The sequence below is a fragment of the Erpetoichthys calabaricus genome, chromosome 3 (genome assembly GCF_900747795.2).
Source record: "Erpetoichthys calabaricus chromosome 3, fErpCal1.3, whole genome shotgun sequence".
NCBI lineage: Eukaryota > Metazoa > Chordata > Cladistia > Polypteriformes > Polypteridae > Erpetoichthys > Erpetoichthys calabaricus.
The window spans coordinates 289281956-289307041 of NC_041396.2; the positions used below are offsets into that span (position 1 = coordinate 289281956).

A 25086-nucleotide genomic window follows, 5' to 3' on the forward strand; every position below is an offset into this window, starting at 1 on the left:
GGACCTGTTCCACCATGACAGGTTACATCTAAATCATAGGGGCATCAATGTATTGGGAAGGCATATGAGTAGGCTAGTCATAGATTGTTAAAACTAGGGGATTTAGGGAGTTTAGGGCAGGTTACTTTTAAAACTGTACTATACATGGAAGAACAAACAATGGTGTAAAAATAAAAATGCATAGTAATGTAAATTCTAACCCAATATTTTAACGTAAAAGTAAAAAGAGTAACACATTAAAAATAGTTTGCCTTAATGCAAGAAGTATCAAAAATAAAACAAGTGACTTAGAGTTGTATGTAGAGAAGTGTAATTATGATTTTATAGCAATAACGGATGGAGATGAGAGATACTCATTTTTAGGAAGGATAAACAGAACAGAAAAGGAGGTGGGGTTGCTATTTATGTCAAACAAAATTTAAACACAAATCCTCTTCAGTTGGACGATGAGCCCCATCTTAATGAGGACATGTGGCTTCGCCTAGAAATCTTTAGGGAAAGAGGTCTTATTTTGGAATCAGCCTAGTCGCTCTTCTCCGGACCTTCTCTAGTTCTTTTTGTAGCCTGGAGACCAAAACTTCACCCAGGACTCCAGATGAGGCCTTACCAGTGTGTTATAAAGCCTGAGCAGAACCAGATAGATAGATAGATAGATAGATAGATAGGGCTTTAAAAGCCCTTAGCTCAGGTCAGTTTCAGGTTTTGGTGATTACGGGACCTCTGTTTCAGATCTAAGATGGAAGAGCAGACTAAGCAGTTGAACCAAGAAACAGCTTTCCCTGCTGTGTGTTAGATACTCACGGTGTTAAATTCTGCCCCAGTTCAATTTTAAATTTTAGGTAGCGGACATTCCCCTTCAGACACATTGTAACCGAGGTGAAGCCCATTCCTAATTGCCCCCTTTCTCTAATACAGCACGGCAGACACACAGTTAACCTCACGGGCCATTAAAGGCTCAGTAGCCAGTGTTAAGTACCTGGTTTGTCATTGCACATCTTCAAGCTGGCACATCTATACACATGTAAGTACTGGTATGCATTTCTATAGTTAGTATGTTTGAATTAAAATGCCACAAAAAAGGGATCATGAGAAAACCTGCTGAAAGAGACAAAAGAAAGCAGTGACATCACCATAGACGTCCATGGCTCCGGGGCAGTTTCCACTCATTTATTAAGGACAGGATTTTAAAAGATTAGACAATCACCTTGAACTACGCTAATTTACCACAACCTCTGCTTTAGTTGGACTCCCTGGGCTAGGAAACAACACAAAGACTCCTAAAGCTCTTTAAGCCCATTCTAAAATAAAGAAATGTGAAGATGGATAGCGTCCAAGAAAAAGTCATAGGGGCAGAGAGAGAAAAAGAGACTGTGGGAGACTCGCATTTAACTCTTTCCTTCCTCTTCTTTTGCGAAGAAACACACAGGCCAATTAAAAAGATCGCATTTCCTGTTGATCTGTCTGAAGACGGGTATCTGTCAGGAGCAGACATGTTGGGGAAGCTCAGCCACACAATGAGCTTATCTCTGTGGAATTGTGATAAGACTTACCAGTGGGATCAAAGTCTTGGTAATAATCGGGGCATAACTGCACGACAGTGGTCCCAGCAGGGGAATCTTCCCAGCACAGCCAGCCATCCCATGTCCGGTTACAATGTGGTCCTGTGAAGTAAACAGCAACAAATGATGAAAGCAGTGCTAGATGGTCACAGAGACAGAAGCGCTCATTTCATGGTGAAGATTTGACAATCGATGAAAACTTTAAACATAATCAACTGAAAACATTATACTCTGTAAACTGCAGCACAAATTTTCAGTTTATCATATTCCAGTTAAATTTGAAAAAAATGAAAAGTAACATCCAGTCATCCACTATCTAATAGAATTAAATTGTAACGGTTTAATAGCATTTCTTTTTACATAATTACAGAAAGCCTAGCATCGATTCCAACAAGCTTTGTTCTTGCCATTACCATTGCAAGATGGTTGATCTTAAACTCAAATTAGAATTAAGTGGAAAAACTGAGAGTTGTTACGTATAGCCTGAAACTTTGCACTTTCATTTTCTTCATCTGTCATGAACAATGTACCATGTCCTTTGTGTGGTGGGTCGTTCAGAATCTTCAAGTAACACTCAAACTGGGCTGTCGTGATCCGGACCTGGGCATCTCCAACTGGATGGATCGCAGAAGTCTGTGTCTCCTCCAAAAAGGCGGTCACTTTGGAAGCCTGAAAGGCAGAATGTCTTGGAATAAGCACACATTGTAATATTTACGCATGCACAAATAAAGTAAGGATGGGGAACCTAAGATCCGAAAAGGCCTTAAGGTACCCTGATGAGCAATACGCTCTTCAGTCTGCGTATACGGGATGTCATTGTGGGTAAAATGTCCACACTACTACTACATTTTTTAAAAAAATGCGGACATTTAGCCTCTGTTTTTATCCCTCATCTACACTATGCCAGCATTTTTAAACCCTAAAAATGCAGACTTTTAAAAACGCTCTCCAGAAATGTGCATTTCTGAAAATGTTGGCTCGCCCTTGCATTGTGGATCAGTGAAATTGTTGACTTTTGACAATGCAGACTCTGATTGGTTTTGTTTATTATGTAGCACTTTCCTGATTGAATTCTGCTCACTACAACATCTCATTCCCTGACTGGTCACTCTTCATTGAAGAAAATTATATTCCAAAAAAGCAGCCAGAGAGGAGTTGTTTTTCATGGCGCTTGTTGAGTTGCTCACCTCTATGCATCTAAATTGTGCTTTGCACAGTTTGAATGCTGCATACATGCACAACAGGCAAACAATTGATCAATCACTACGGCTTTGCAATAAATCCCATAACCAGTGGCATTAACACCCCTTTTTTCAGTTGATATGCACATGCCCAGTGTAGGTGAACATTTACATTATATGCTTTTTGACCGTTTATGGGTGGACGGAGATATTTTAATCAACGATATGAAAAACATTAGCATGGATGCAGATCATTTTCATTTAAAAATGTCAGGTTTAAATGGAAACATACTAATGTGGATGTAGGTCTTTACCTACTGCAAAATCTGAAGGTATCCACTAACAAAGCACAAGGGTATTGTTTAGAGTACTGGACTTTGCAGTCTGAAGCTGAAAGTGATTGTGATAAGTGATATGATATGATATAATATAAAAGTGCTCCCAGAAAGCGCCTCCTCTGGGGGAGATGGGGGGAATTTTATATGCTGGCATCCAATTTTGCCATCATCCACTTTTCCACAACAGCTTCCAGTGTTTCCAGGGTTGGTCCTGTGATGGCGCAGGCTTTCTTGATAAGTTCAGCCATTGTGCTTCTTTTGAACTCAAGTTGCTTCCTCAAGAGACTGCAGTGTAGAACACCACAATGGCTACTATGGACTTATTGAACTTTTCCAGCAGCTTTCTGCAAACATAAAAAGACCTGAATCTCCATAGCAAGTCCAGGCTGCTCTGGCCCTCCTTGTGCAATGTGTTGTCAGACCAGTCCAGTTTGCTGTTTATATGAGCCCCCAGGTACCTGTACCTCTGCACCACTTCCACGTCTTCCCCCTGAGTGGTTTGTGGTCTCAGAGGCTCCTTGACACACCAGAAGTCCGCCACCAGCTCTTTTGTTTTGCTGATTTTGAGCTGCAGATGGTTGTCCCTGCACCACAAGATAAAGTTCTCCATTTGCTGCCTATACCCCAGCTTATTAATGCAGCCTATGATGGAGGAGTCATCTGAAAATTTCCATAGATGGCCAGCACTGGTTTTGTATTGGAAGTTCCACGTGTAGAGGTTGAACAGGAAGGGAGAGAGGACAGTTCCATGTGGTGCTCCAGGTTTATACGCTACCATTTCTGACACATATTCCCTCAGCCTCACACGCTTCTCTCTGTTGTTCATGTTCCAGGAGCTTGTGAAGGCATCAAAACCTTCAGTTTTTTCTCCAGTCAATAAGGTAGAATTGTGTTAAAAGCACTGGGAAAATCAAAGAACATCATCCTGACTGTAGTGCCAGCTTTGTTCAAATGGAAGTAGGCTCTGTGGAGCATGTAGATTAGAGCACCCTCCACATCTATGTGTGCCTAACTGCAGAGGATCAAAATCTTCCTGATCTTCGTGATGTACAGTATGCCTTAAGAAAAACTGGTCTGAAGTCCTTGGGATCCCTGGAATAGCATTTATTTTGCACCTGGACTACATAGAATGTTTTTCCACAGCCAGAGAACCTTCTGCATATTCTGGAAAAGGGGGAGTAGGTGTTGAAGTATCCCACAGAACTGGCTGGCGCATGTTTTCAGCTCACTTGGGCTAAATCCATCTCTTCCTGCAGCCTTATTCGTGCAGAGTTTCCCCAGCTCACTCCTTGCTTGATCAGCAAAGACAGATAGTCCAGGAAGTGGAAGGGGGCTGGAGACCGCAGGTGTGATGTCATTGTAAGGGGAGGTCAGGCAGAGTACAAATGGCAGTTGAGATTCCAGAACCTCCATAACTTGCAGAACAGCAGTTTTTGGGCAGTCCTGTACCAAGAAGAATGAGTCAAACCTGTTGAAGAACTGATTCAGTTCATCAGCTTTGTTGATGTTCCTTTCCTCTGCTTGTTTTACAACCTCCACATTCTACACACACATTCTTCTACCATAACTTGTGTTAAAGTTTATCTTTGTAGTAGACATTCCCATCATGAAGCTGGTTCCTCAGTTCTCACTTCACCTGGTGGACTTCATCCTTATCCTCAGACCTGAAGGCCCTCTTCTTATTATTCAGTAGGACTTTCAGATCATTTGTGACCATCCATGGTTTGTTGTTGGGGAAACAGTGCACTGTCTTTGTGGGAAATGTGTTATCCACACAAATGTTGATGTAGTATGTGAAACAATGGCTGAGTCCCTCAAAGTCCTCATTTGGTACGTTTACATGCACACACATAATCAGGTTAATGTGAATAACCCAATTAAGGCCGAAACCTGGTATTTTAATAATCTGCATTTACATGTGCAAGTAATCTTCTGGAGTTCTCCTTTGGCAAAACATTCCAATGTAAACTTAAACTGCACAAAAAAAGAGATAAACGTCATCATCGGCCACCGCAAATTTGAAAAGAAGCATTACATCTGTGATCATTTCTTTGTCTTTTATGAATGTGTTTAGTCAAATTGATGCTTTATTTATAAGTTTCTGTTACCAAATTGCACGCAGCAATTTTTTTTTCTTGGCTGTATATATATATATATATATATATATATAGTTAGGGCCATAAATATTTGGACAGAGACAACTTTTTTCTAATTTTGGTTCTGTACATTACCACAATGAATTTTAAATGAAACAACTCAGATGCAGTTGAAGTGCAGACTTTCAGCTTTAATTCAGTGGGGTGAACAAAACGATTGCATAAAAATGTGAGGCAACTAAAGAATTTTTTTTAACACAAGGAAGAGTCCTGGTGGTTTTGAACTTCTTCCACTTACGGATGATGGAGGCCACTGTGCTCATTGGGACCTTCAAAGCAGCAGAATTTTTTCTGTAACCTTCCCCAGATTTGTGCCTCGAAACAATCCTGTCTCAGAGGTCTACAGACAATTCCTTTGACTTCATGTTTGGTTTGTGCTCTGACATGAACTGTCAACTGTAGGACCTTATATAGACAGGTGTGTGCCTTTCCAAATCATGTCCAATCAACTGAATTTACCACAGGTGGACTCCAATGAAGCTGCAGAAACATCTCAAGGATGATCAGGGGAAACAGGATGCACCTGAGCTCAATTTTGAGCTTCATGGCAAAGGCTGTGAATACTTATGTACATGTGCTTTCTCATTTTTTTTATTTTTAATAAATTTGCAAAAATCTCAAGTAAAATTTTTTCACGTTGTCATTATGGGGTGTTGTGTGTAGAATTCTGAGGAAAAAAATTAATTTAATCCATTTTGAAAAAAGGCTGTAACATAACAAAATGTGGAAAAAGTGATGCGCTGTGAATACTTTCCGGATACAGTGAATAGGATAAGTCAATAATTGTCTGCTTTTATGTATTATAATTGTTAGAGTTGGCTGTACAGCTTTCCCTGTGGAAATACAGAAACACAGTGATAAAGTTTTAACCTTGATCACTCAGTTTTTCTTGTTGTTTTCTAGCAGACAACATGGCTGTTTCATTCTCCTGTTGCACCAAACAAGAGCAGCAAGCAGTGATCCACTGTTTATGGGCTGAAGGTTGCCTTTTTTAAAGCAGTGTGCTGTGAAATCAATCAACATTCATTTAAAGACTGTGGCTCGGGTGCAGTTTTATTATTGCATGTACGGGTTTCCTGTATAAGAATTTAGTACAGGATGACTTTTAGACCTCTTACCTTAGCTAACACTAGTAGGAAGGCAGCCAGCAGCAGAGATGGCCTCATTGTGCAGATTACTTGGGACTCAGGGAGACACTGTTGGGCATGACATCCATTTCACCTGATAGAAAGAAGGCAGAAAAGGAGAAATTAAGTAACATGTTGATTTAAAAACTGCCATTGGTGGAGCGGTCATTTGGTACAAGATCCACAACATGTGAATGGTGTCCCATTAGTCAAGTCCATAGCATCCTCAAACCCATCAAATCCAATTCAGGATCAGGGCTGGTGCCTCGTTTTCCTAACTTTGCAGTTTTCGAAATGATGAATTTCCAGGAGAAGCTACTGGCAGAAATAAGGAGATATGCAGACATGGAGAATTTTGTTGGCAACCCTTCACGAAACAAGAAGAACTCACAATTGTCTCTGAAATAACTTGACACAGACAAAAGTAATTGGCACTCATCATTGTTTATTTCGTTTTTAACAAAAATCTGCTTTAGAGTTTTGATTCAACAGAATATTTCAAATGATAACACAAATGAATAATGGCAAAAATGATAGGACTCTTAACTAATATGTTGTTGTACAACCTTTACAGATTTGCAATCCTGGCAGACAAGCTCTTCCTGGAGATCTCTGTGAGACCTCTGTTCCTGTCCATGGGTCGTTTGGCCCACTCTTCCTGAGCAAACCACTCCAGCGGAGTCAGGCTTGAAGGGGGCTTCTGCAGACTGCATGTAGACATTCAATAGGATTCAAGTCAGGGCTTATAGAAAGTCACTTCAGAATAGTTCAATGTTTTGTTCTTAGCCATTTTTTGGGGGCCTTTAGTTGTGTGTGGTCATCATCCTGTTGGAGGAGCCATGATATGTGACTGAGACAGAGTTTACCGACACTGATCAGTACATTTCACTTCAAAATGTCTTCAGATTTCATTATATCCTGCACAAGGCACCCCATGTCAAACACAACAGAGCAGCCCCACAACATAACCAAGCTTCCTCCATCTCTCACAGTAGGTATGGTGTTCTTTTCATTGAACGCTTATCCAAAAGCTCCAGTTTGGTCTCCCAGAAGCATTGTAGCTTGTCAATATGCATTTTAGCAAATTCCATTCTGGCTTTTTAAATGATTTTATTTAACTAGACTCCTCTGTCTGTTTGTTTATCTGGGTCAAATCTTCCAACTGATTTTAAACCCACTTTTGGCAAAGCAAATGTCTTCAAAATTTGCAAACACGTTCATTATCTATGACAATACAATAATCCATCAAAACAAATGCAATTATGTAACAAATTTTGGCATAATTAATGGTTATGTGATTCCAATTAACGTGCACACAACAATGATGGGGAGAGAGAATACAGTGTGGTATAGGAGCAGACAAGTGAGACACGCATCGGATTGCCCCCACTTGCCTTTCCCATTGAGTGGAGTGGGTAAATATGTGTGCTGACTTTACTCTTGCGAAGCCTTGATGATCACGCTGAGGAAGTATTGGCGTAAGCTTGCCACTCTGTCGCCGATATTTTTTTTTTCGCATCAACCAAGCGCTAATCCCATAAGAGCCTGAACAGAAAAATAAGACACCAAAATATAATTCTTTATAGTATTTAAATAATTCTGTAAAGAAGATATATTATATAATACTTTCAAAGAAGCTTCCCATTCATGAAAAATGATTAAAGAAAAATCATATGCAAAATACTCAAAAACAAAAAATCTTAATACATAATTCGCCAGCCTCCTCACTCACTCACTCACTCACTCACTCACTCACTCACTCACTCACTCACTCACTCACTCACTCACTCACTCACTCACGTCCGTCTGAAGCTGAATGCGCAGTCGCCTTCTGCGCAGCTGCCCGAAAAACCTTACGACAGGGGTACTCAAAGTTTTTGAATGCCGGTCCACATTCAGTTCGCCACCAACCATCGGGGTCCGCTATAGCTAGGTTTACCGTATAGGTCTGTAGGACTGTAGGTGTAGGTCTGTAGGAGGCTAGTAATAGATTCAACACAAATGATAAAATTTTTACAGAAGACCAAGACATGCACAAAACATGGAAAACAATTCAAAAAAGTCACATGACAATTTGCAATTAACACACCAATTACAACAGTTAGTATGTAAATGATTGTCACTCAGTGTGAAGTGTGAAACTGTTGTTTCGATTTCATAATGGCAGCATAGTTCGGTGAGTAACCAGTCAGTGCAATTCTTATTGCATTCCTGAGGTTCTGGTCGGTAAATACACTTCGATGTTTCGTCTTGATAGTGTTCATAGTGGAGAACGCACACTCACAAGAATATGTTGAACCAAACATAGTGAGCACGGAAATCGCCAGTTTCTTTGCAGCAGGATACTGAGAATCTGGAACAAACTTTGACCAAAAAATTGTTATACCGACTTCGTTCAATTTTGCTTTCAAAACGTGAGAAGCTTGCAAATCAGCTGCTTCCATTTGCAACAGTGACGGGTTTGAGTCCATTCACCGTCAGGCTGGACAATGAAAGGATCAGCAACAAACAAAAACACAGGCTTCAGTTTTCTGAAATCCTTAAAACGTTCATCAAACTCGACCTTCAAATGATGTAGAAATGTGGAAATCAACTGAAAACATGCCTGTTGATCAGCTGTCATGCAGCTCTTCAGGTTTGGGAAATGCAGAATCTTGCCACCTTCCAAGTCATTGATGAAAATGCTCAGTTTTGTTTCAAAGGCACAACATTTTTCTTGCAATTCGACAACGGTTTTGTCTGCACCCTGAAGTGACAAATTCAGTGTATTTATATGTCCCATAATATCAACAAGAAATGCCAGCAGTGCGACCTTGTCACTGTCTTGAATAAATGTTAAAAATTCTGCAGCTTCTTTGTATTCAAGGACTGCAGGAAGTCAGCTACATCTTCACGGAGATTCCAGAACCTTTCCAACACACGGCCCTTGCTTAACCATCTGACGTCATTGTGAAGCAGCAAATCTCCAAATTCTGCAGACATCTCTTCAAGAAAAGAACGAAACAGACGATGCTGCAGAGACGAATTACATCATAAAAAATTCACTAATTTCACAAGAGTAGACATCACTTCCGCCAGTTCGTCACAAAGTTTTGAACAGAGGGCAGACTGATGAATGATGCAGTGATAAGCAACAAGGTTGGGCTGAAGTGCCTTCATACGAGTGACAAGTCCTCTATCTTTACCAGTCATTGCTGGTGCCCCGTCTGTTGTAAGGGAAACCATTTTTGTTACATCCAATCCAGCTGCGTGCATAAACTGCGATAATGCTGAAAACACGTCCTCACCGCGGGTCTGTTTTGCTAGCGGTAGTAATGTCAGAAAGTCTTCAACAAAATTATGGCCATCAAAAAATCTTGTGAACATACAGAGTTGAGACATGTCAGTTTTATCAGTGGATTCATCGCACGCGAGAGCAAACAATTTAGCCTGTTTAAGATCTGATATTAACTGACCACCGACCACATGTGAATTTCCCATTAGGATTAATAAAGTATCTATCTATCTATCTATCTATCTATCTATCTATCTATCTATCTATCTATCTATCTATCTATCTATCTATCTATCTATCTATCTATCTATCTATCTATCTATCTATCTATCTATCTATCTATCTATCTATCTATCTATCTATCTATCTATTGTCAGAAAGGTCATCTGCACGACGACTAGCAGTATTGTCTGATAATGGTATCTGCTGAATCAGTTCAACACACTTTTTGTCGCTAAACAGAACCGAAGAAGCAGACATCATGCATTCTTTAACAACCTCTGCATCAGTAAATGCTTTCTTATGTCTGCCAAGAACCCAAACAATGCGTAGCGAAGCTTCTGTAACATTTGATTGTGTGGTGGTCGCTTTCGTCATCAGCGATGAACTCGCTACCAACGACGACTTAAGGACGTCGATCTTATGCGAACGGAGCTCTGACTTTGGTGGATAGTTCGCATTGTAAAAAAGACCAAAAAATGCCAGATGACCAAACGCAAATTTTATATGCCAAACAGTTTTCAAAAATGCCAGATTTCAGTTATTTGGCATAAAAAATACCAGTTGGCAACCCTGCTACAGAGTAAATAATAAAACAACAATAATTTTGGTGCTTTTATATTCGGACTTTTGACTTACGCAGAAGACAGTCGCGGTCCGCCAAAAACGTCTTGGCGGTCCGGATTGTGGACCGCGGTCCGCCGTTTGAGTACCCCTACCTTACGAGACCGACATCGCGGCAGGCGGCGGATTTACGGCCGCGAAAATTCAAAGAGAAAGGCGACTTTGACTTTGATTAAAGCTCTAGAGGCCTGAAAGGCGATTTCGACTACAGCTCGAAGCCTAATTATGCATTCATTCAATACACTGTGATAGATTGAGGTCTCCGTGACCCCTTGAACCCTCAGACTAGACGTCAGACACCAGGTAAAAGTTCAAATAATGATTTATTAATAATAATAATTGTGCACAAAGCACCCTCCTCTCCACAATACTCAATAATAATAATAACAACAATAATCCTCCACACTCCCAGACACTTTGCCACCCTTCCTCCCAGCTCAGCTCAGTGTACTGGGCTTCCCAGAGTCCTTTTATACACCCTGACCCGGAGGTGTTCCCGTTCAACAGTCCACAGTTCCTTTTCCCTTCCGGGTCAGGGTAAACAGTCCTTTTCTTCAACCCGGGAGCACGTCGTTTCTTCCTGTCACGTGACCGTGACATACTCCCGGGTTATAGGGCACATGCGAGCCTACGAGCCCCCCTACAGCGACGCCTGGTGGCCCCCAAGGTATCCAGCAGGGCTGTGTATAAAAACTACATAGTCCATGAGGCCCTGCTGGCATTCGGGGCACCATCATGCTGTCCGGAGAGCTCCTCCTGGCGGCCTGGGGGTGAGGACCGGAGTAAAAAGCCGGCAATCCTTCACAACACCTATATCAGGTTTGTGGTGCTTATACTTATTACTATTCCACTCGTGCCCGTTTCATCTTACGTTTGTCTAGTTTAAAAATAAAATACTGAATATAAAATTTTTTTTAAGTAAAATCACTTTATTTACTGAAGTTATAAATGCACTAAAAAGCAAAAAAAAAAATGTTTTTTAACAACAATTTTTGTGGTTATATGTGACTAAATAAAATTTCTTTTAAATAACATACTTGAGCACTTTTTAGTATGCAGAATAAGAAAAGATAAAAGGCCTTGCTAAACAATTAGACTGATGAGACGTAAGAGTGACCAAATGATTTGTGAAACTGGTCAGGATGTAAGCCTGAGGCCACTGTGATGCTCCCGAACAGAACTTGGGAACTGCTGATCTGGAGAGGGGGCGGCACAGTGGGTAGCGCTGCTGCCTTGCAGTTAGGAGACCTGGATTCGCTTCCCGGGTCCTCCCTACGTGGAGTTTGCATGTTATCCCCGTGTCTGCATGGGTTTCCTCCGGGTGCTCCGGCTTCCTCCCACAGTCCAAAGACATGCAGGTTAGGTGCATTGGCGATCCTAAATTGTGCTTGGTGTGTGTGTGTGCGCCCTGCCCAGGGTTTGTTTCCTGCCTTGCGCCCTGTGTTGGCTGGGATTGGCTTCAGCAGACCCCCATGACCCTGTAGTTAGGATATAGCGGGTTAGATAATGGATGAATGGATGGATGATCTGAAAAGTTCGCTGACTGTTGGGTTCACTTTGTGCTCTCTCAATTTGGGGAGACAGTATTTTAAAAAGAAGGATCACAAATAAGACATGCTAAACACAATACGCATAATAGCAAAACCAGAACATCAAACTGTACTATTTTCATGTGCTATATGTAGATTAGGCCAGGGGTCCTGGAGGTCCGCAGTTGCTGCTGGTTCTCATTCTATTCAGTTTTGTAACTAAAAGCCAGGCCTAGCAGATCATGAAAAGCTTGGTAACTAGTTAAATGGCTTGTAAGTGCTTTCCTTTTTTCCAAGCAAAATCGTTTTCAAATTGTAGACTTTTCAGAGAACATTATCCATGTGGTTTGTGGTCTAGAACAGACTCTTGATCTTAACACAGATACTTCATGATGCATACACACGGGTTTGGAAGAAGCATGTTAGGCCCGAGATATACTTGACGCTACGCGACTCGTACACTCGCTGACGCTGCAGCTATGCAAACAGTGTACTGACTAGAGTATACTTGCACACGTACTTTATGTAAATCTGGAGGATTCCACCTGGTGGCAGTGTGAGAAATCATCACAGTGAGGAAAAAAACGTATTGTAAGTTGTGGGATGAAAGATAAAATTCTTTGCATTCTGATGCTGTTGCAAAGGTGAAATAAAAAGACGGCAACAGCGACACAGAAGATGGTATATGAGACCTTTAAACTTACAGTGTCATTACGAAGGGGAATATGCAAAGCTTATATTGCCTATATGAGCAATGGATGAAGAAAAGTACCAGGAATACTTTCGTATTTTTCAACCTGAAGAAGGGGCCTGAGTTGCCTCGAAAGCTTGCATATTGTAATCTTCTAGTTAGCCAATAAAAGGTGTCATTTTGCTTGACTTCTCACTACATTCATAATGGCTAACACGGTACAACACCCTTTAACTGATAAGAAAAAAGGCAACAACTAACACCTTAATGCAGCTGCTAAAAACTAAAATGGGCAATGAAGGGTCCTGAATGGTAATAAACAAGTTAACTAAAAGTAAGCCCAACCTAAAAATCATATTGCTTTAAGTAGTGAACAAATGGCTTCTAATTCAAAATTTGCAAGTGTCATTTGTGGACCACCCTGACTGGAGTTGCGTACCCTTGGATTAGGCTCTCTAAGATCCCTGCATTATCTGAGAACAAAGCATCTGTTCTTATCGCTTAAGGTTGCTGCATAAAACAATTGTCCTGGCTAGCTACAGCTAGAAAAATACACGTATGTGTTACCGACCTCAGGCCTCGGGAAACCTGGGCCAGGTACAAGCCACTGTTACTACAGGGTGTAGCCACAGCGATATGGTGTAAAAGCATAAAAGAAGCAGGCAGCAGTCACAAGTCTCAGACCATACATCTCTGTTCTCCTTTATTCTCATTTACCCAGAAATATATAAATGCTTCAATCTCTGCATAGATCAACATGACGATCAGTTAAACAATGGTGCATGCCAAAGTAAACACATTTACTTTGGTTCAACAATAGTATTGTTGTCAGCTATCATGAAGTACCTGATTAGAAACTAATGTCCCCAGAACTCATTAATTTTCAAAGGAAGCAGGCAGTTCTGTATCACCACATTGTGTGTGGATGAGATATTAGTCAAAGTGGTCTGATTATTCAAAGCAGGTGACTCTTTTGCAAGACAGGTAAATATTTATGTCCTGCAAATAGCCATCAACAATAACCTGTAGTATAATTTTACAGGAATTTTGTCTTTTCTTTAAAACACTGAGTTCAAGCCCATTACATATGTTAAACATAATTAGTCTCACAAATCTCATTATCAGGAGGTTATTGTTCGATTCTGGTTACTGACGCCATAAAGAGTAAGTGTGCCAGGTCGGGCAGGACTTGAAAAAGACACAATTTATTCAAGCATATCATTAACAGGAAAAAATAAAATATGACCTGAGTGGATGTGTAGGGCAAAGTGGCGGCAGATAGCACTGTGACGTAAGCGCATTAAGTGCATAAGGTGTTATTTAAAGAACACAAAGTACCTTACTTAAGGAGCATCTCTGAAGGCAGCATTTGTTTGGTATTATTCTCTGCGGTTGTCTTGTGTATGAGCAGCGTAAACATGTTTGTATACAGCATTGTAAATGCGAGATACCCCCACTCCCCAATAACCTCCCCGCATCCACCAAGGGGCCATCCCATATTCTTCCATGGAGAATCTGCTTGGCCTAACACTGTTGTCTCCACTTGTTGGCTGGATTCTGTTGCCATCTTCTTATAATTGAGAGGCACAGTCCTTTCTAATCTTAGAACACAAGAATGTAGGAAATTTGTCAAATGAATGAAGACCATTCAGTCTATCAAGCTCTTCCATTTAACTAATAGTTTTTGTTTTTTTTAAGAATATTAGAACAATCTACAGTAGATGACAACAGGCCATTCAGCTCAACAAAGCTCACAAGGCCTATGTACTTAATTCTTCCAACATAACATCAAGTCACGTTCTGAGGGTCCTGTAAGTTCTGCTATCTATCACACTACTTGGTATTTTATTAAATGAGTCTGTGGTTCTCTGTGTAAAGAAAAACCTCCTAATGTCCGTGCTTAACACGTTTCCAACTGTGTCCGAGTGTTCTTGATGAACTCATCTTATTCCCAGCCATAAGCCTGATATTAAATGTCAACCTGTTACCACCAGAACAGTGAGGAAGTAGAGCCTGGAGGTTAAATAGCTCTGAATGGCTGCTTCCAAATGACAGACTGGGAAATTATGTGTGAGTGACATGGGGGCAGTATTGAGAAGCTCAGTCACTGCATCATAGACTATTTTAACTTCTGTGTCAACACTGTGGTACCCTCAAAGATACTGTGTTGCTTTCCCAAAAACAAGCCCTGCATTACTTAGGGAAGGAAAGGAAACTTACAAAGCTAAAACAGAGAATAAACTCAACCAGAATATCACAAAGGATGCCTGGAATGGGCTGGGTACTGTACAATTTTGGGACTTAAGCAAACCATAGCTCAGGTGCTAGAAGGTATGTGTACAAAGCTAATGGCCTGAGATAATTGTTTAATAGAGTTTCTGTCCCACAGCCACCTTCATGAAATAACCAGTCTCCCCACACCTTCCCTACTACACCAATAACTTTCACCAGAAATTATTGACTTTCGCCGCGCCAAAGAGCCACTGTATCCAGTGACAATAATAAACGAGTGGCGTGGAGGTGGTTCACTCCTATAAGTACCTGGGGGTCCATATTGATGACAGGTTGGACTGGTCTTGGAACACCTCTGAACTAGAGAAGGCTCTTCTTCCTTAGGAGACAGTGATCATTTAATGTGGGAAGTGACATCCTTCACCATCTTCTATAACTAACCAGTGTGGTGTGCTGGCCTGGTAACATCACTTCAATGCCCACCAAATCAACAAGCCAATTAAAAGGATAGGTTCAGTTATAAGGCACACTCTGGAACCCCTAGAGGTAGCAGTGAAGGACAGAATGAAAACAACACTGAGTGCCATTATGAACAATGCTGCACATCCTCTCTCTGAGCCACGACAACACTGAGGACTTTCAAACAGCAAATCATTCAGCAGAAGTGCTTCAAGTAACACTATGGGGGGTCCTTTATACCAACAGCAGTACGTCTGTATAGTGCCATAATGGGACTGTGACAGCCAAGTTAGAACTTATGTTTCTTTTAAATTTTATTGCTTTATAGTCATTCTGGTGTGTCATCAGACCAAAGTGTGTGTGTATATTTATTTATTTACTTACTTATCTATCTCTTTATACATTTATTTATGCATTTACTAGGGGACTTTGCCCCCTGCACGCTTCGCTCTCCAACCCGCGGGCCTGCACTACGCGCTAGCTTCTTTGTGGTTCTGCCGCTCGCGTATGGGGAAACGGATGTTCAATTTAAACAGATTGTTATTTTCATGGGAGTTGTTACATATGCATAATAGACCTAACTATTTTACATTACAGCGAGTAATTAACCATATTAAAAAAGAGTAAAACGTAACAATTTGAAAATAAATTATGGTTCATGTTGTGTAAGAGGTATTCGTTGAGTAATACAATTTTGATCTGTTTGGCTTTGAAAATAACATGCAAATACTTTTTAAACTTACACTTTCACTGTAAAAGTTCAGTAAAAACAACTTTTTAATTACATTTTCATCAATATCGCATTGAATTTTGATTCTGTGCTTGGACATTCATCATGACAACGTAACGTATTACTGCCTGTGACTAAATTTCGTTTCTTTCTCTCTATTAAAAAAAATTACTTTTTTGAATGTTTGGCTCTGTGATTTGTTAATTATTTTTGCAAAAGCTATTCTAACTGGAAACTGTTAACATTTTAATACGAATGGCATATCAAGTTCTCTTTTGGTGTCTAATGTTGTCCCCTGAAGATGTACTACATTACCTTTCTTGGATACATCCTTCTTTCTACAGTAACTCGTGCGGTGGAAGACCGGACGGTGTTAACGGTTGTAGATATTCTTCATGATATTGTAAGTTGATGTTTTCATGCTCCGCACGATCACCACCAACTGTTTCAGCATAGTCTATTGATATGCATTTAACCAATTTGCCGCATAACCGATCAACATTTTTGCGTTAATTCATTTGACTTCATCATTTCTCGGTGCTAGGATTTCCCGTGTACTCAGTTTTACTTTTGATAACCCTTCGTGATGAAATTCTTCAATAAGATTTGGACATAATTAGTCTTCTTTAATTGGGAACTTAAAGTGAGGAAAACGTTAAAATTCATAAGAGCTGAGAGAGCAGAAACTGTGTCTGTCAAAAGCATTCACACGAATGAGAGGTGAGAGGGCCGTGTGCGTGGTTGAATATGGTTGAGAGGAGGGCGAGGCTTGAAAAAATCTCATGGCCAAAGTCTCATCTTGCGGGACTTGAAATAATCTTCAAAAAAGTGTCATCTGGTTGCAGGATTTTTTTTATATAATAGAGAGACTGTATTTAAAGTGCTTCACTATAAAGCCACATTTCTCCCAGGGTCTAATAAAGTTCTGTCTATCTATCTATCTATCTATCTATCTATCTATCTATCTATCTATCTATCTATCTATCTATCTGTCTGTCTGTCTGTCTGTCTGTCTGTCTGTCTGTCTGTCTTATAACGTCCTAATATTTGCATGAAATTTACCCTTAACAAGTTTTCAGCTGTGTCTCTGTGTTCTTAATGAACTCATTTTAAAGTCACAGTCTCGATCCACTGTAAAGCACTTTGAGTACTGAGAAAAGCGCTACATAAATGTATTGAATTATTATTATTATTATTACTAATTCCCTTCATAATTTTAAACACTTCACTTATGTCACTTCTTCATCTTGTCATCTCAGCTCTTTTCATCTTTCCTCATAACTCATTCCCTGTCGCCCTGAATCAGCCTAGTCGCTCTCCTCTGGACTTTTTCTAGTGCTGCTATGTCCTTTTGTAGCACTGGACACCAAAACTGCACACAGGACTCCTGATGAGGCCTCACCAGTGTGATATAAAGCTTGAGCAGAACCTCCTGTGACTTGTACTCCACACATCAAGGCGCTATATAACCTGACATTCTGTTAGCCTTCTTATTGGCTTCTGAACACTGTCTGGATGTTGATAATGTAGAATCCATTATGACTCCTAAATCCTTCTCATAAGGTGGACTTTTCATTTTCATTTTCAAAATTCCAATTGTGAGTAATAATAAAAATAATTAATGGACCTCCCAGAATGATGGTCTGGCACAGCTTAACTATTGAACCCCCATTTAAGGCTGTAATATACAAGGCAAATCGATTACTGACAGGACTAAAGGAGAGTTGGTGATGGACAAATGTTCCCATGTCCTGAATATAATGGCCGTAGGTCATTTGATCCAACAAGAGATACCAGAGAATGAGCTCAAGAAAGGTTGCTTCAGACGAGCCATACTGTAGCAGTCCTTGACTCAGCATTCCTGCTGTCTGACATTTAGAGGCAGATGGAAGTAATGGAGTAATGATTTTATTATTTCAGTCGTCCTGATGGAAGAACATAGCCACTAAGTTCAGGTAATTTTGGTGACTGACAAATGTCCAGTCTCCTCTTTTATCCTCCCACCCATTCACTTTGTAAAGAGTATGAAGTACTAGGGTGTTGTACCATGTTAGCCATTATGATTGTAGAGAAAAGCCAAGCAAAATGACACCTTTTATTGGCTAACTAAAAAGATTACAATATGCAAGCTTTCGAGGCAATTCAGGCCCCTTCTTCAGGCAAGATGTAACCTTGCATATTGTAATCTTTTTAGTTAGCCAATAAAAGGTGTCATTTTGCTTGGCTTTTCTCTAAAGAGTATGAAGAAATATTTAACAACAACCACATTTCGTTCTAGAGCAGGTTTTCATACAAATGATGTGGCTCAAAGTGCTTGACAAGATGAAGAAAGAAAAAAGAAAAAATATAAAAATAAGATTAGGCAATACTAAGTAATAAAGAATAAAGTAAGGTCCGATGACCAGGAGAGACAAACAAAAACAAAAAAAAAACTTCAAAAAAAAGAGAGGACAGGCCATTTTACCCACTTCAGGGTTGCAGGTAGTTGGCGTCAGTCCCACAAGCACTGGACACAAGATTGGGAGCCACTCTCACCCGTCCCCTTGAGACTTTGAGCACTTGTACTGAAGACAGGGATGGTGTTCAGGGCAGAGAGGGGTCAGTGGAGCAGGCCTTTTTTTTATAGCAATCTAAAAATAACATCTTTTCAGCTGTAAACAGATCTCCATCTGGGGATCCTACTTATCTCACTTGATCTGCACACAGAAAGTGAACTTCCAGAGGATTTCCTTGCAAAAGCTCTTCTGATCGGTGCCTGCAACATGGCTGTAAACTTTATTGATGTGTCTCGTCCCTTTAGCCTTCGTTGAAGCGGCCTGGTGCCCCAGCCCGCCAGGAGAGCAACGACTTCCTTACTCTTTGAAAATATCATCCCCAGGAAAACCTGTTTACGCAGGCTCTGCGTCTCTCCTCATCAGGAAGGTCAAGTTGCCTCATTTATCCCGAGACCGTCGTGCAAACAAAGGGGCATCTCCTAACCGAAAGGACAAATGCAGCAGAGGAACGCACAATAGCCACACTTCCAGGTTCTCTTCCTTGCCAGGGCTGTACTTTCATCCACAAAGTGGAGGTAAACTTAGTGACTGTGCTGACTGCTTTAGGATTGAGGGGGCCATAGGCGTTAACTAGGTGAAGAGCGACCTTCATGTTGGAGAGATCGCATCACCATCTGCTTGGTACATAAATGAATCCATGAGAAGCAAAAGGCTCATCCATTATAATAACTGAAGGGTGATAAGTTGAAGTGAATCATTATAATTAATAATAATTAACTACATGTATGAGAGAAGACCCAAAAATAAAGAGAATTTTTTTTTCTCTGAACATTTTTAAAATTGAATCACTTTCAAAATACTCTCCCTGAGACACAATACACTTGTCCTACCACTTTTTCCATTGTTCAAAACTGTTCTGAAGCTCTTGCAAAGTGACAGCCTTCAGTGCCTCCGTTATTTGCTTCTTGACCTCCTCTACATCCTGAAAATGCTTTCCTTCATTCTTGGAAATAAGAAAAAAATCGCAGGGTGAAAGGTCCAGGGAGTGGAGGAGGAGGGGAACCATTGTCATCCCGCATTTTGTGAAAAACTGCCACACACTCAATGCTGTGTTGTCATGATGCAAAAGCCACTCGCCCAATCGCCGCAATTTGAATCATTTTGTCCGCACAGCGTCACGTAATCGCTTGAGCACTTTACGCTAATAACCCTTGTGTATCCAGCAGGGGGCGTTAGCTCCCTTGTTGGAATGAGTTCTTTTGTAATTGCGGCGTGTTACATAACCCAAATCTATATATATTTGATAATAAAAGGTGATTCCCTCCCTTAGTGATACAGCAGTAAGAAATCACATAGAGAAAATAACTTAGCTTTGTTTAATGACGGCTTACGCTGCATAACAGACCAAGGAAGCTAATGGCAAGAACCCAGTTCGGGAGTGGGAGCCCGATGTGTAGAGTCTTCCATTTTCGTCGCTGTGTTGAAAGGATTTTCCATATCGAATGACGTTATCTCCCATCCAAAGATGTGCCGGGCATGTTACAAAGCTTTATACTCTTTCTTCATGTGCATGCCCCCAATTAGGTGAATAATGCCATTCCAAACAAGCTCCTGGGGGATATCGCACTGGCCTTGCAAAGCCTTATGGGGAGGCAGTGAAAAAAGTTCTCCTAAACCGGCCGAATTATCAGTAAATAATTCAATGAACAAGGTGAATGCAACAAATTTGCCTCGAATAATGCTTTGGCTAGTCATTAAGAACAGCGGTACAGCAAGTTCTCACCTTGCTGGTATTGGATGAAAACGTCCAGAAGGATTAGGGCAACCAGATTCTTCTGGAAAGAATACAGGGAAGCCTCTCTGTGGAAGCAGGGGGTTATTAGAGGGGGTATCACGGTTTTACAATGCTGTATACAAACACATTTTCACTGCTCATAAACACAACAACTCTAAAGAATAAAGCCAAACAAAATGAGCCTTCAAAGTCACTCCTATAATAAGGTACTTTATTACTTGAGGACATTTAAACAACATCTTACGCACACTGCAATGTCACAGTGCTATCTACAGCCACTCTGAGATGTACTGCACATCTGATAACTCAACTGAATTAGAAAGCCATAGCCTACCTCTAACCAAGTCCCACAGAATCTGCAATGCATATGATCAGCATTATATACCTGGGGGTCGGCCCCATCCGATGTCCTGTCCACTCTGATCATATTTTATTTATGACATTTGATGCTGACCATTTCAAGTCCTGGACTAATTGGCACTAAGGTTGTAAGGTATACCAGTAACCCAGCCACAGGGGATGCACAAGCCAGTGTGTTTCTTCATGCCGGTCCCAAGCCCGGATAAATGGGGAGGGTTACGTCAGGAAGGGCATCCAGTGTAAAATTTGCCGAATCAATATGCGGACAACAATACAAATTTCCATGCCGGATCGGTCGAGCCCCAGGTTAACAACGACCGCCACCAGTACTGTTAGCCAACAGGGTGCTGATGGAAATTAGGCTGCTGTTGGCTGAAGAAGAAGATGGAGAAGAGCAGGGGGGAGACGTGTCCGGAGGCAGGAGTAGAGGAGGAAGGTAAAGAGAGTAGAACTGAGAGAGGACATGCAGGTGATGGGTGTAACAGAGCAAGATGCAGAGGACAGAAAGATATGGAAGAAGATGATCTGCTGTGGTGACCCCTAACAGGAGCATCCAAAAGAAGAAGAAGAAAGATGTTGCAAGGTATACCAGTACTGGAAAAGTAACAAAAAAAAATTGAGACATGAGCATCAATAGGTTTTGCGCACTAGGAACCAAGTTACCCAAACTCTTCTCTAACATTTCAGTATTTGATGCTGATATATGATACTGATCTTTTTGATCATAAAATAGATCATTATGATAACAATTGACAAGAAGAATTCATAATTAATTGAAATTTCGGGTTCCTCTAGAGTGCCTCTTTGGCTCAGAAACTAACCTGCACGTCGTCATCTCATCACAGGCTTACGTTTTGTGTTTTAGCTCTAAACCGTTCTCCAGAAACTGTGACACACAGACACACACACACACAGACAGACAAACACCCATTATTGAAATATCAATGCTTTTGGTATCAGGGGACCCTAAAACGTTTAAAACCAGTGATCAAAAGTTTTGATGAATCACAAGCTTTCGCTCCTCCCCCATAGATGAGAGGTTATGGTGGAGGAGGGCACAAAGCAAAAAACAAATGTTAAAAGGTACAATACCAGTATTTTAGAATTGTCAGTACTGGAAGTAAATGTTAGCTTTCCTCTAAATCCTGCACCCAGCCATCTTCTCTCGAATCTTGTTATTGCAGTTATAGAAAAACGTCCATCTCGTCAGAACTTAACTAGAGATCTCCCCTTTATTGCTTTGAAGTGATTGGGACTTCATGGGGAACCCCCCCAACACCATTGCTTCAACATGATTGGGACATCTCAGCTATCTAGAGGGAAGTGGTGCATAATGAAGCGCTACAGCATGGCACACCGGGGAGGTAATCGACTGTGCAGGGTACCAGGGATGCTAGAGTAAGACAAGGTTTTAGGAGTTATTCGTTATTTGCTTCAGAATTGTTTTGGTACTCAAACTGAGGTCCAAAAGCTGGTATTAATCCCAACGACAACATTTTAGCATTAATCTGACACCACCTGGCATACTTACTCTTTTCAAAATTTTTTGTTCTTTTTGTCTTTTGTCTCTGCATCCTCCATGGCAAATACCCTCCACGTGTTGGGCATATCAGTTCTGTTGTTCTCAGAACCAAATACGTCTATTTTGAGAAGTTTAAATTCCCTCTGAAGTTCTTCATTAATGGAGCACAAACGTTTATTGATATCAATGTATTAATGCTGCGTTTCTTTTACCTTGGAAGTCAGATGTCTAAGCTGGGAAAGACGTCACACCCAAGTTGAATGCATTTCAGTAAAACATTCTGAAAAAAAATATGGACGCATCCAGGAAAACCTTCGCTGTGCTTGCTCCACCAGAATAATTAGCAGCTGATAACAACGCATTATGCCGTATTTTGCGTTTCCAAACACTGTAGCCACATATCCACAGAGAGACGTTGGATGGTACGATGTGTACGGCTGATTTAATGAGACACAAATAGACAGAAGTGCTACTAAACAGTTTGACACTAAAGTTCAGGGTGAATGTCAACATTTTGGACAGACGTTGTGATCTTAAGTTGGACAAACTCGGCCTTGACAGACCCACCCTGAGTTTTCGAGTTGGAAATGAGACCTGAGGTTGGGGCCGTTCACTTCAAATTGAACCTGGAATAAACACGTCTGCCTCAGAACTAAGCGGCTTCATCTTGCACTTCTCACAGTTACCTGTTTGTCAGCTTTGCCTCTTAAATACAGAATATCTGATTGGTCTGATATTGCCTGTTTTGAATAGAACTGATACAACAGGTGATTTTTTTGCATTGAAGTATGTCTGCTCCAAAGTGCTCTTTCTACAATAACTCTGTCAGTGAACCAAGAAATGAGAAATGTTTAAAAATATGGAAAAGAATGAGGATGTTTTAAAAATACATCAGGACACCAGAACTGAGCCAGAAATACGTGACTACCTCAGGAAATACAGGTCGTCCGGTATCCATAAGCAGGGTCATCCAATGTGGTGCTGTTTCCAGCTACTATGAAACTAATGAAGCTAAAGCTTTAGGGCCCCCTAATCCCAGAGGGGCCCCAGAAATGACTTTAGTCCACATTGCTTAAAAATGTTGGGTGCCTACTGTATGAGAAAAGGGTTGTGAAACGTCCCCATTGAAGAAGATAACAGTGGTAACCCAGACATCATTATTGGTTGCAAAGGGGCCCCCATAATAGTTCAAGCTTTAGGGCATCAAACATGTGGGCAGTGAGTATAGTTTTGAGAATGACACAAGTGTTGGTTTTCACAAAGTTTGCTGCTTCAGTGTTTTTTAGATCTTTTTGTCAGATGTTTCTATGGTATACTGAAGTAGAATTACAAGCATTTCGGAAGTTTCAAAGGCTTTCATTGAAAATTATGTCAAGTTTATGCACAGAGTCAATAGTTTCACTGTTGGACCTTCTTTTTATTCGCCCTGGCATGCTGTCAATCAATTTCTGGGGCAAACCCTGACTGATGGCAGCCCAGTCTCGCATTATCAATGCCTGGAGTTTATCAGAATTGGTGGGTTTTTGTTTGTCCACCCGCCTCTTGATGATTGACCAGAAGTTCTCAGTAAGATCAAGGTCTGGGGAGTTTCCTGGCCATGGACTCAAAATTTTGATGTTTCGTTCCCCGAGACACTTAGTTCTCACTTTTGCATTATGGCCCGGTGCTCCATCATGCTGGATTGTTCATTGTTGGTCGCCAATCTGTTCTTGGATGGTTGGGAGAAGTTGCTCTCGGAGGATGTTTTGATCCCATTCTTAATTCATGGCTGTGCTCTTAGGCAAAAATTATGAGTGAACCCCACACATCAATGGTCTCAGGATGCTTTACTGTTCACATGACACAGGACTGATGGTGGTGTTCACCTTTTCTTCTCTGGATACCCCAAACGATTGAAAGGGGATTCATCAGAGAAAATGACTTGACCCCAGCAGTCCTCAGCAGTCCAATCCCTTTACCATTTGCAGAATCTCAGTCTGTCCCTGATGTTTTATTGGCTTCTTTGCTGCCCTTCTTAACACCAGGCCATCCTCCAAAAGTCTCTGCCTCGCTCACTGTGCATGCAGATTCACTCCCACCTGCTTAGTGCCATTCCTGAGCAAGCTCTGCACTGGTGGTGCCCCGATCCCGAGCCATGAATAAAGAATGGCACCACAACATCCTCTGAGATCAACGTCTCCCAACCATCCAAGAACAGTTTGGTCACCAACAATGAACAATCCAGCATGATGGAGCACTGGGCCATAAGGCAAAAGTGAGACCTAAGTGGCTCGGGGAACAAAATATCAAACTTTTGGGCCCATGGCCAGGAAACTCTCCAGACCTTAATCCCATTGAGAACTTGTAGTCAATCCTGAGGCGGGTGGACAAACAAAAACCCACCAATTCTGACAAACTCCAAGCATTGATTATGCAAGAATGGACTGCCATCAGTCAGGGTTTGGTCCAGAAGTTGATTGACAGCATGCCAGGGTAAATAAAAGAAGGGCCAACACTGCAAACATTGACTCTTTGTATAAACTTAATATAACTGTCAATAAAAACTTTTGAAACTTATGAAATGCTTAGAATTATACTTCAGTATACCATAGAAACATCTGACAAAAAAAATGCATTTTAGGTTAATAGCGACTCTGTACTGGCATGGTGTGAGTGAGTGTGTGACTGAATGAGGCTTGGCATTCCAAGACTGGACTTGTTCCTGTTTGGTGCCCAAAACAGATATCTTGCTATGAAACTACACATAGATCAATGGATGGATGATCGTCAAGTAGTTGAACTTCTGCATTAACTAG

General features: G+C 41.0%; 1 protein-coding gene across 1 annotated transcript in view; it reads right to left on the minus strand.

Annotated features, from left to right (window-relative positions):
* The window catches only part of LOC114649074 (calcitonin gene-related peptide type 1 receptor-like), a 115632-nt gene that overhangs the window by 62025 nt on the left and 28521 nt on the right, over positions 1-25086 (minus strand). Inside the window, exons 2-4 of the mRNA XM_028798491.2 lie at positions 6353-6455; positions 2090-2228; positions 1551-1661 (exon numbers count right to left, since the gene is read on the minus strand). Of these exons, the coding sequence (XP_028654324.1) occupies positions 1551-1661; positions 2090-2228; positions 6353-6400 (298 nt within the window). The 5' untranslated portion in view covers positions 6401-6455. The remainder of the gene's footprint in view (positions 1-1550; positions 1662-2089; positions 2229-6352; positions 6456-25086) is intronic.